Consider the following 13,216-nt stretch of genomic DNA (forward strand, 5'->3'; position numbering starts at 1 on the left):
AGGAGAGCGTGAAGTGGAAGCCGCGATCAAACACCCCAGAAACAGCAGACTGAGACCGTGAGCCGAAGCACGCGCCAACAGGCATCTCATGAACTCCGAATCCCAGTGTGCTCACTGGATTCAGACTGAGACCAGGAGCTCCAGGAGCACTGCGGGGCGGCTGGCAGCGTTAGAAACACAAGGAAGGACACACGCCCCCTGGAAGTGACGCTGGGACTAGGGTGTGGGGCACATCCCGGGACACTGCAAGTGAGCAGCACACGGGAACGGTACGAAGTTAAAGGTGGCCAGAACATCAGTGGAGAATGGGCCGCAATCCCTCTGTTCTGTGACAAGAGGCTGAGTCGGCCGCTGCTGCTCTGACTTCTCAGAAGAGGCACAGCAGACGCCGGGAAAAAGCCCAGAGAACAAAAGCCTGGAAACACCGGCTCATAGTCATCCCCAAACCCCCTCGCAGGGACACGGAGACTCTTCACCCAACGGACTTGAAAGTGCACGTGCGGCCTCCCACAGAGGCGGCTGAAAACCGAAGCCACATCCCGATCTTAAACAGGGGCCGGCCGGACCCAGTCAATAATTTGGGCTCTGGACAAACCGAACCTCTCTCATCAGAATGACAAGGAAAGCCCCAGAAAAGAAAGAAGTGACAGTGCTCTGGCCCTGCCACAGAACTAATGATATGGATGAACCAAAGTATCAGAAATGGAATTCAGAGGAACAGCTGGTCAAAATGATGAGTAGAATTGAAAATAATATATAGGTTACTGAGAATATAGAATCCCTAAGGACAAAAATGAGAGCAATCTAACAGAAATTAAAAATTCTAGAGCCAAATGCAGGAAAACTAGAGTCTGATGGCAGGCACCGAAACATAGGAACTATTAGTGAATTGGAGGATGGGTTAATAGAAGAAAAATGAATAGAAGTCTGGTCTTAAAAATCCACGTAATAATATAGGTTGCAGGGCACATCACTATGAAACAATCCAATGTCGATCATCAGCATCCCCAAGGGTGTGAGAAAAACAGAGGTCTAGAAGAGATATTTGAACAAATTGTAGCTGAAACACTCCTTATCTAGCAAGGGAAACAAACATTCGTGTCCAAGGAGGCAGAGGGACCTCCCAAATCTCAACACGACAAACCTCACCACGTCATGTCATAGTGCATTTCTCAAATATTAGATCCGGATGATGGTAGTAGAGCGGCCAGGGGCGAAATTTTCACGTACCAAGGCAAAGGCATCAGAATTACGTCCGAGACCTGTCTACACGACCTGGAAATGAGAGAAAGGGTTGGGGGATTTTTAAAGCTCTTTCAGAGAAAAACATGCAGCAAGGATCCTTATATCCAGCAAGGCTGTCATTCAGAATTTGATGAGAAATAAAGACATTCCAGAATCGCCAGTTATTAACCAATTTAATCACGCAAACCAGCCCTACAGGAGATATTACGGGTTCTATAAAGGTAAGGCCCAAGAGTGATAAGAACAGAAAGTCACAAATACAAACAAAGACTTATACTAACATGCAGATCAAAAATTCTATCTCTCAGTTCTTAGTGGCTCAATGTAAATGGTTTAAACGCTCCCATAAACGCCACACAGGGTTGAGATGGATAAAAAGAAATGACCATCCAGTGCTACAAGAGACTCATTTGAACCAAAGATGGTCAGATTCTGAGAGAAGGGGCTGGAGTACCATCTTTTTTTTTTTTTTTTAGATTTTTATTTATTTCACAGAGATAGACAGCCAGCCGAGAGGGAACACAGCGAGTAGGAGAGGAAAAAGCAGGTCTCCAGGAGAGGAGCCCGATGGGATTTGATCCCGAATCGGATCACGCCCGAGCCTGGGGAGACGCTAACACACGACGCTACCCAGGCGCCCCTAGGGGATGGAGTACCATCTTTCACCAAATGGATCCAAAAGAAAGCTGGGGTTACGAATTCTCATATCAGATAGATTGGATTTTAAACTGAGATCTATATAGGAGACAGAAGGGCCTATATTATCTAAGGAAGTATTCAACAAGGGTATACAATTATAAATATATATAACAAGGGGAGGAGCAAGATATAACAAGCCAATCTCTAACCAGAAATAAGGACATATAGATAAAAATAAATTAATAGTAGGGGACCTCAACACTCAACACTATGAAATAGACAGAACACCCTGGCAAAAACAAAAAGAATCAAAAGGTTTGAATTGCCATACTCGATGAGTTGGACCAATCATAGATATACTATACAGAACACAACCCAAAGAAAAGAATACTATTCATTCAATGCCATGGAATATTCATGAATAGACAAGTTCTGGGACACAAAACAGGCTCTCAATGATACCAAAAGATTGAAATTATCCCCTGTATATTCTGACCACAACACTCTGAAATTGGAACTCCAACCACAAGGAAAATTTGGAAGGAAACTCAAACACTTGGAGACTAAGAACCATCCTGCTCAGGAATGACTCATAAACCAGGAAACTAAAACATCATTTAACAATTTATGGAGACCAACGATGAAAAACACAACGGTCCAAAACATGGGATACTGGCATAGGCAGTCCTAAAATACATAGTCATCCAAGCCCTCATCAAAAGAATAGAAAAATCTGAAATAGTTATTATATCTCACCCAAAAGTGGAACAGCAAGAGGGACAGGCTAATACACTCATGAGGAAGCAGTCACAAAATGAGAGAGAAATCAATCAATTAGAAACCAGAAGTGCTAGAGCACATCAACAGGACAAAGTCTGGTTCATTGAGGAATCAATAAAATTGAAGACCACTGGCAAGACATTCCGAGAAAAGAGAAAAGGACCCAAATTTATTAAAATTATGAATGAAAAAGAGGAAGGTCACCAACCAATCACAAAAATTGGAAGGATCGGGGCGCCCGGGCAAGGCCGGTTAAGCGCCTTTCCTCAGCTCAGGGCGTGATCCCGGCGCAGGTTCGAGCCCCACGCAGTGCTCCTCCACTATGAGCCTGCTCTCCTCTCCCACTCCCCTTTCTTGCCTCTCTTGCTTCTCTTCTATCTCTGTCTAATAAATAAATAAAATCTTTAAAAAAAAAAAAAAAAAAAGAAGTGGAAGGATTTATTAGCAACATTATCAACAGCTATGCAAAAAAAAATCTGAGAAGAGATGGAGGCCTTCCTGGAAACCTATAAACTACAAGATCGAAACAGGAAGAATGATTTCTTAAACAGGCCAATTAATTATGAAGACATTGAGTCAGTGATAAAAACCTTCAAATAACAAAACTCCAGGCCCGGATGGTTTTCCCAATTCTACCAAAAATTCAAAGAAGAAATATACCTTTCCCAAAGCTATTTCAAAAAAGAAACAGAAGGAAAGCTACCAAACTCATTCATGAGGCCAATATCCTTGATCCCCAAACCAGGCAAAGACCCACTCAAAAAGGAGAATTACGACCAATTTCCATGAAATATGGACACCAAAATCCTCAACAAGATCCTTGATAGAATCAACAGTAAATTAAAAGGATTATCCATCATGACCAAGTGGGATTCATACCTGATGCAAGCAGGTTCACATTCGCAAATCGATCAGCGTGAACATCATATCAACAAGAAAAGACTCAGGAACCATATGATTCTCTCAATAGATAAGAAAGCATTTGACAAAATAGCAAGCATCCTTTCCCGATTAAAACCCCAGAGTGTAGGAATAGAGGTACATTTCTCAATCTCATAAAAGCCATCTATGAAAAAGCTCACAGCAAATATCATTCTTCTAATGGGGAAAAGCTGGAAGTCCTTGCACTGAGGAGATAATGCTAAGTGAAATAAGTCACAGAGAAAGACAACTATCATATGATTTCTCTCATCCATGGAACATGTAATGAACTAGAAATCAGTAGAAGGGATAAAGAAAGAGGGGAGTAATCGAGGGAATAAACATGAGAGACTGATCTATGAGAAACAAACTGAGGGCCTCAGAGGGAGTGGGGTGGGGGAAGGGACCGGTGATGGGAGTGAGAGGGCACGTGATTGCATGGTGCACTGGGTGTTATACGCTAATGAATCATCGAGCTTACGCGAAACCGGGATGTACTGTATGGTGACTAACATAATATAATAAAAATACTTAAAAAAAGAGCAAAGAGCAGAGAAAAAGTGAATAATTTAAAATAAAAAGAAATAATGGCATGCCATCACAAAATATTCTCCTCAATGTCACTTAAGACCTTTGTGAAGCAACACACTCTATTAGCAATGCTATACATAAATTACTCAAATTTGAAGAAAAATGATAGATTATAACACAGAACTGAACTTAAAGTATATCAGTAATCAGAAGGGGGAATGAAACATGAGAGACTATGGACTATGAGAAACAAACTGAGGGCCTCAGAGGGGAGTGGGGTGGGGGAATGGGATAGACCGGTGATGGGTAGTAAGGAGGGCACGTATTGCATGGTGCACTGGGTGTTATACGCAACTAATGAATCATCGAGCTTTACGTCGGAAACCGGGGATGTACTGTATGGTGACTAACATAATATAATAAAAAATCATTTAAAAAAAAGGCAAAGAGCAAGAGAGACAGGAAACAGTGTAATAATTTACAATAAAAAGCAAATAATGGCATGCCATCACAAAATAATTTCTCCTCACTGTCACTTAAGACCTTTGCTGAAGCATACACACTATACAGTGCTACCACATTAAATTACTCAATATTTGAAGAAACATTAGGATTGATCATTAAGCTTATTCCAACCTGTTGACAATATAGACTGCAGTCACCTCTTTTGAGAAAGACACCACTGAATGGAGGTCCCTAAATCTCCGAGGCTCATCATGTCGTGAATGATTCTCTTTTTCTGGGCAGTAATCACCACACTTTCAAGCCTTTGAAACTAACATACTTCACTTTGCTAGTAGAGAACCAGCTTCTGTTTCAGCCAGACTTGTAATCAGGCCTTTATGTTGTTTTCATTTACACTTCAATCTGTTAAATTGGCTTTGAAATGTGGAATTTTTGCACTCGGCCTTTATTTTCCATTATGTGTTCCAGTTCTGAATGCCAGAAACGAATGGCCATTTGGTCACTGGTTAGCTGCCAACACAGCATAGCTATATCCTAATTAAGAGTGACTTTGTGTGTCATGCCAGCCTGCTGAGCTGGCAGATGGACATTGACCAGAAAAGGTCAAGACCTCCACTTCCTATAATTGCATCATTACAGCTTCATTTCCTTGAGTCTTGAAGACTCTCAAATGTAAATATTACGACCCCTGGCAAGTATAAGAAGAGAAAAGGGAAAGAATGTAACATTTATGGAGAACCACCTATGTGCCAAAGGTTGTACTAGGTACATTTATGATTAATGTTTTACTTCATTCAATCCCCCTGTTAATACCAGATAGTCAGGTACTAGTATTGGCTCCATTTTATAGACACGGATACCGAAGTTCAGGGAGGTTAAGTAAGCATGGTCATGTAGCTAGTGGATGCTAAACCCAGTATTTAAGCCAGACCTAACAGCATCTAGGCCAAAGATACAGACATAGTGAAGAGAAGGGCCATATGCACCCCAATGTTCATAGCAGCAATGTCCACAATAGCTAAATTTTTCCTTTTTCTTTTTTTTTTTCCTATACTATGGTACTCTTTTTCCTATACTATGCTGCTTCTCTTAGCAGTGAGATCCAGTGCTGCCTGTTCTCTGCCTCTAGCCCTGCCCCTGTGTCCAAGGAGGAAGCCTACTGGTTATTTCACTTACTTTGATATTTTGCCTAGGCATGGCTTGCCCTCAAATTTTCTTCTTTCCTCATGGCAATGGGCTATGATCAAACCCAACATGTCTGTCTTGACCCCCTCCCTCCCACATCCCCCGCCATAGTAACTTACTAGAATGTCTGTAGTTTACATATTGGCTGAATCAGTGAATCACACAGCATTTGCACTCCAAAATCCTTGAGGTCGTTTCCACTTAGGTCTAGCAATGTTAGGTTCTCATTTCTGTTGAGGACAGAGGCAAGGGCTCCACAGCACGCATCTGTGAGATGACATTCTGCTAACCTATGGGAATTTCAAGAAAGAAATCAGTTTTACCCCAAGTTTCACAGTGACCCTCCATTTCATATAGAGCCTGGAACAAGAGCCCAGTGAGCAAAGAGTCGCTGTGTACTTACCACAAGGTCTGCAGTTTGCAGGAGAGGTGTTTCAGCCCTTCACACAGCACCTGCATACCCTCATCCCCTAAGGCATTATCACTGAGGTCAAGGTCTCTTAGGTACTCATTGGTGTAGAGTGCATTGCATAAATCCTGACAACACTCTCCAGTCAAGTGGCAGGTCCACAACCTGCCAGGAAGTAAGGTAGAGAAGGCTGGCATCATTTCATCTGCGCTGAGTTACTTTAAGAATTCTGTTTGCCCACTAGAAAAACACATTAGAAACTCAGAGTATCGTGTAAAAAAAAAAAAAATCCCTTGGGCCAGGGCCAAGCAGAGATTGTAGAGAGGGGAACATTTATTCTCCCTAAATTATTTGGTTCTTCATTTATTGCTTCCTTGGAGATTCAATCACCAGGCCAAAAAATACTCATTTAATTTTAAGAGTTGCTGAAACATCAGGAAACTCTGCCTGTGGCTATAGTCCATGATACTTATGCCAGATCCTTTAACTGACAGGCTGTTTTAATCCTTCGCACAGCAATTTCAGTCCCAAATCTTCAATTCTGTTATTAATTAGAAGCAGCCTTGTCAGGCTCCGAGTGGAGCTCAGGACTTGAGCGAGGGACTCACAACAAGCTGCAGAAAGGGAACATTCAGAAAGCGTGGAGGAATGGGGATACCAAGGTGGCTGTTAACCATGGAGTCCTACTGAACCTCAAGTGCCCAGGCCCGTGAGAAAAAGGATAAGCAGACACTTACACAAGATTCTCGAGAATACCCTTTGCATGCCGCAGACTTTCACAGAGATGCTGTACTCCTGTGTCCCCCAGGGCATTAGCAAATACAAGCAGCTCTTTTAAAGTCTGACTCACTTGCAAGAAAGGAGAGAGCTCCATACAGCTAGCATCTGTTAGGTAACATGTGCTCAAGCTACCAAGAGAAAAAGAAGAAAAATCAGCCACTGCTGTCTCTTAGCTTTCTGAGAATGTTTTCCTAGCCTCCCTTCGAGTTCCAGCTCCTGGCACACCTCCTTCACAAAGCCACCTCCTGAGGTCTCCAGCGCACAGCGACCTCCTACCTTTCCCTGGGCTCATCTGGCATTTTTAAATGATTCCACAGTGTTGGGCATTTCATTACACATTGAACTGTGTTGTTCTCCAATTGGTTCATTGTGTCCTTAAGGGCAGCCTTGCCACTTGTCCTTCTGATAACTTTACCCATATCTAGTTCAGTGTTGGGTGCATTGTAAATATTCTTAATATTTAAGTAGTGTCATTCCTGTAAACACACAAGATGGCTGTATACTGGAAAGAGCAGGAGATTTGGAAACAAATTTTGGAGTCATATCTGACTATACCACTTTTGAGTGGTGTGACCTTGGACAAGTCACATTTCCCTGTGATCTTCAACTTCCTCATCTGTACAACAGGGATTTAAAAAAATCTATCTTATATGGTTATTGGAAGGAATAAATTAGGTGAAATAACTTCTCCCAAGCCCAAGCATAGATCCTGGCACATAGAAGGCATTTGACAAGTTCAATAGTCATAAGATGATGCCAGACAGTTCTAAGAAACTTACTCTAGCTTTTCCACTTTACAGTTGGAATGTCTGAGACCTTCACAAAGATACTTCACCCCTGTGTCCCCCAGGGGATTTTCACTCAGGTCCAGCTCAGTGAGGTTTGGATTGCAAATGAGAACAGAGGCAAGATACTTACAAACAACCTCTGAGCTTTCAGGGAGAAGGCTAGCACACAACCTGGAGAGAAAGAAAGATGAACAGAGACAGAATTGCTGCTTTATTATCTTACTTACCCCCTACCCACTGTACCTCATGAGCAGAGAAAATAAAGGCCCACCCATACAAGACTGCCAACCTTGACAATGTCACAGCCTCCAGGGGAGACAATCATACTTTGCTCCCACAACACTGTGTCCCCCAGTAGGAACTCAGTAAGTGTTGACTGTCCCTCCAAAAAAAGTGTTGGGAGGAAATACCAAGATGACCTAATCTCATTTTAACTCCCTGCATGAATTTAGAATTCTATCTCATAGCTTCTTTCAAACCCCATGGGAGAAATGGTATACTTTATAGTCAAAGGATCTAAAAGTCCATTATTTATTAATTTTCCATCCTTAGAGACCCAGCCTACCATCATCATCCATGTAATATTACTTCCTTGGGACGGGAGAGTGGTTTTTACCAACCTTCCTGTCTTCTCAATCTTTGTTTGTCTGTATTAAGTAGTCCAATTTCTTGAATCCCATCAACTTTTTCTTCTATCACTTTCAAGAATTTCTATGATAGAGACTATAATCTTTGAGTCCTCAATTTTCTCTTGAGTTACCAGGCTCCAACCTTAGCCTTGAAGAGGACTCATAAGTACACATGCCTATATCTCCCCAATTCAGAAATTTTCAAAAAGAGGCATTTTGCAGGGGGGAAGGGTCTCAAAGGGGATTTTAGAAAGCTTTAATGTTAAAGAGCTTTTGCTTTAAAAAAAAAAAAAGACCCACATATAGGTGTGCCTGGGTAGCTCTGTCAGTTCAGTGTCCAACTCTTGATCTCAGTTCAGGTCTTGATCTCAGAGTCATGAGTTCAAGCCCGGCATTGGGCTCCACACTGGGCATGAAGTCTATTTTTTTTTTTTAAGATTTTATTTATTTATTTGACAGACAGAGACAGCCAGCGAGAGAGGGAACACAAGCAGGGGAAGTGGGAGAGGAAGAAGCAGGCTCCCAGCGGAGGAGCCCGATGTGGGGCTCGATCCCAGAACGCTGGGATCACGCCCTGAGCCGAAGGCAGACGCTCAACGACTGAGCCACCCAGGCGCTCCTTGAAGTCTACTTTAAAAAAATAAATAAACCCACATATATATTGTGTTGGTTAATTGTGTCACATTGGCTAGCTCATATATCCTGATATTTGGTCAAAAATCATTCTAGATGTATCTGGGAAGGTACTTTTTAGATGAGATTAATATTTAAATCAGTAGACTTTGAGTAAAGTAATTTACCCTATAATTTGGGTGGGCCTCGCCTAATCAGTTGAAAAGTTTTATAGAAATAGACTGACCTCCCAGGGAAGAAGAGAGAATTCTCCCAGCAGAATGCCTTTGGACTTGAACTGCAACATGAGCTTTTCCCTGCGTCTCCAGCCTGTTGGCCTACCTTGCAAATATTGAACTTGATAGCCACCATAATCCACATGAGCCAATTCCTTAAAATAAATCTTTATACAGTTGACCCCTGAACAACACAGGTTTGAACTTCATGGGTTCACTTAAACACGAATATTTTTATAAATACAGTACAGTACTGTGAATGTATTTTCTCTTCCTTATGATTTTCTTAACATTTTATTTTCTCCAGTTTACTTTCTTGTAAGAATATGGTATATAATACATATCACATACAGAATATTTGTCAGTCAGTATCAGTTAAGGCTTCCAGTCAACAGCAGGCTTATTAGTAGTTAAGCTTTTGGAGGGTCATATTTATACATGGATTTCTGACTGTGGGGGGTGGAGTTGGCGCCCCAACTCCTGTGAGGTTCAAGGGTCAACTGTATATTTATATACATCTTATTTGTTCTGTTTCTCTGGAGAACCCTAATACATATATGATAAACTTTTTTATTAAAATCACTGCCATGGACTTTGAAGTCAGATACATGTGGGTTCTGAATTGTGCCTTTGCCATGTTATTTGGTCTTATGACCTTGGGTCCCTATTTCCTTATCTGCTATAATGGAGATAATAATCTGAAACCTCTCAGAACCGTTGTGCAATTAAAGGAAATCATGGATACAAAGCAGTCAGCACAATACTTAGCACAAAGTGACTGTTCAATAAGTGTGGGCTATTACTATAGTCATCGATGTTATTGTCGCTTACAATGAAAATTCTTTTCCTAAACTTGTTGCATAGGAACAATTTTAGGGACTGTCCCTTTTATTCTTCCTTTCCATGATTCTTTGAAATGTGTTTTGATTATACAACATCCATCCTGAGTTGCATATTTAAATTTTTTTTCTTGCAGCAAGGAAACTAATAGTTACAACTTACTTGAGCTTCTGTAATTTGCAATTTGGATCTTTTAAGCCTTCACAAAGCAATTTCAAAGCTGAAGCTTCCAATTTTGTTTCACTAAATTCCAGATCAGTGAGCCACTGACTGGTACTGAGAACAGCTGCCAGTGCCCCACAAGAAGCAGGAGAGATAAGGCATCGGTACAACCTTCAAAGAAGAAAAGAATGACCTCATTATCTTGTTCATGCTCTACCCTCATGCAAACAGAAATTGACCAAAAATGATACGAACACAGACAACAAATTCTCCTGCTATCAGTTACCTCAATGTCTGTAAGATACAGTTTGGCTGTTTTAATCCTTCACACAGAAGCTTCATTCCTGAATCTTCCAGGGTATTTTTTACGAACTCCAAATCTGTCAAATACTGGTTAGTTTCAAATACTAAAGAGAGGTCCCTACCACAAGAAGCTGTGAGATGGCAAAAAATCAGTCTGTGTGGAGAAAAAGACATTTTAGAGAAGAAAACAGGACTCTCTTTAAAGGTATCTGTTTGTACCTTACTGATGTAATGAACTCTTTCAATCCACACAACAATTCATTTATTGGGTGCTTACCACTGTGCCAGATGCTGAAAACACAAAAGTAATTAAGACCCAGACCTGGCCTTGAAAAGTACTGCAAGTGATATGCACAAGGTATCATGGCGACACAGAAAGATGGCACAATTCAGCCTATCTTGGGGTGGGAGTTGGAGGATCAAGAAACACTTATAAGAGAAAGACATACTTGAGTGCTGTTGTGAAAGGGGAATAGAAATTGAACAGGAGGATGAAGAGAATGGGAGCAGGGAGAACAGGAGGAGCCCAGGGACAAGCCACTCATGGAGCAGCTTGGGCAAAGGCCAGAAGACAAGTGAGAAGATGCTTTGTTTGAGAAACTGCCAATTACAGCTGACCCTTGAACAACTCAGGGGTTAGGGGCTATGACCTCCACACAGTTGAAAATCCGCCTATAACTTTTGACTTCCCCAAAACATAACTACTAATAGCCTACTGTTGACCAGAAGACTTCACAATAAAACAGTCAACTAACACATGTTATATGTATTATATACTGTATCCTTTTTTTTAAAATATTTTATTTATTTGACAGAGATAGAGACAACCAGCGAGAGAGGGAACACAAGCAGGGGGAGTGGGAGAGGAAGAAGCAGGCTCATAGCGGAGGAGCCTGATGTGGGGCTCGATCCCATAACGCCGGGATCACGCCCTGAGCCAAAGGCAGACGCTTAACCGCTGTGCCACCCAGGCGCCCCTATATACTGTATTCTTACAATAAAATAAGCTAGAGAAAAGAAAATATTTTTTTTAATTAAGAAAAGTATAAGGAAAAGAAAATACATTTATAGTACTGTACTGAATTTATTTTAAAAATGCACATATAAGTGGACCTCCACAGCTCAAATCCTGTGTTGTTCAAGGGTCAACTATATTTGCTATGGCCTATATTAAAAGACTAGAAGGACATATATATATCAAACTATTAATAGTAGTTATCTTCTAGGCTGGGGAAGGGTGAGATTATAGGGATACACTCACATTATAGATATTTAAAAATTATTTACAATGATCACAAGTTATCAAAAAATAGGTTAAAAAATTTTTTAAAACACATGATTATTATAAATAATTTCTACAACAGAGAAAAACATAAAGTTTTTTTTTAAGTACTATATTCCTACCACCCCAAAATAACCACTGTTAACATTTTGGTACATGACTTTCCAGATTTTTAATGCATGCATACATATAGAAATGTATGTTATTTGTAATAAATGAAATCATAGAAAGATGTATTTTAAAAAGATAAAAACTTTTTCCAAACCTCCTCTCCAATTCCACCTCCCAAAGATAACCAATATTAAGAGTCTAGTGTATACCCTCCCACTCTTTTCTTCAATATCATAGAAACATGTACAAACACATACACACACACACACACAGAATTTGTATATTTTACAAATATGTGATCATAGAAAACATTATATCAACTTTACATGCACTTTGTCATTCAGTCTTCACGGTAGACTCATAGGTAGAAACTACCATTCAATTATAGCAGAAGGTCCTTAAGTCCATCTGGTTTTTCCAGAAGGCTCCAGAAAGCCATTGGAGTTTTAAACCGACATGCTCAGATCCCTCTGATGTCAGGGTAGGCAGGATACAGACCAGATATCAGAGGGCTGCTGTGGTCCAGAGAAGAAATACAGGTAGGGGGAGCTGGACTAAGATGGCGGGGGTGTGAAGGCGGGCAGATTTGAGACATGGTTTCCGGGTGAAATGGCCAGAATTTAAGACTGTTTGGGGTGACTATAATGTTCAGTGTTGAGCCAATGGGTGACGAAGTTGTTCCCAGGCTCCACCCTCTTCCACCGCCTGAAACGGAAAGCCAACGAGGGACTGGGGCTGTTTAGCGTTCTAGAACATTCCATCTCTAGGAGGCCCTTGCCTGGCGTGGGACAAGCCATTATAGAGGGGGGCAGGACTTCCTGTACTTCATTACAAGTACTTCACATTCTTGATTCTAAGTCTTTTCTAACCACTCCTGTTGTTTCCCGCCTTCAACGACTTTCAGAAATGTAGCGGTTCTCATATGTCCTGGAATTGGGAGGAACCGTCCTCACAAATTCCCTCCCACCCCCACTGTCTCTGGAAGTTGGAACAGTCCTAGAGTAAAAGCCTCGAGGGTTGGCCCCCAGACTTCCTTTTTCCCCCGGAGTCCTTGGAGGGAAAGTTGCGCTCTTTCTTTGGGCTTAGTCGGTAGGCGTGGTTAGCCGGCACCCTATCTGGCCGTAGCTTTAGAGGTGAGGTTTGGTGGGAGATATACTAAGGTAGGACAGGCCAGTCAGGGGATCTTTAAGAGGGTCTGAGGGGGGAGGGGGCAGGGCAAGCAGATGGGAGGAGAGTAGGGTTGGCGTGTTTGGGCTGGGGTGCGGAGCTGGGAGGTAAGGGGGGCGGGGGGGGGGGGG

The 13,216-nt window shown here is 41.7% G+C and overlaps 1 protein-coding gene across 1 annotated transcript in view; it reads right to left on the reverse strand.

The window, feature by feature from the left end:
• LOC103668930 (NACHT, LRR and PYD domains-containing protein 12-like) overlaps positions 1-13,216 on the reverse strand; it is a 30,296-nt gene that overhangs the window by 7,214 nt on the left and 9,866 nt on the right. Inside the window, exons 5-9 of the mRNA XM_040627731.1 lie at positions 10,223-10,393; positions 7,735-7,914; positions 6,913-7,083; positions 6,170-6,340; positions 5,886-6,056 (exon numbers count right to left, since the gene is read on the reverse strand). Of these exons, the coding sequence (XP_040483665.1) occupies positions 5,886-6,056; positions 6,170-6,340; positions 6,913-7,083; positions 7,735-7,914; positions 10,223-10,393 (864 nt within the window). The remainder of the gene's footprint in view (positions 1-5,885; positions 6,057-6,169; positions 6,341-6,912; positions 7,084-7,734; positions 7,915-10,222; positions 10,394-13,216) is intronic.

The sequence above is a fragment of the Ursus maritimus genome (genome assembly GCF_017311325.1).
Source record: "Ursus maritimus isolate PB19 chromosome X unlocalized genomic scaffold, ASM1731132v1 scaffold_X1, whole genome shotgun sequence".
Taxonomy (NCBI): Eukaryota; Metazoa; Chordata; class Mammalia; order Carnivora; family Ursidae; genus Ursus; species Ursus maritimus.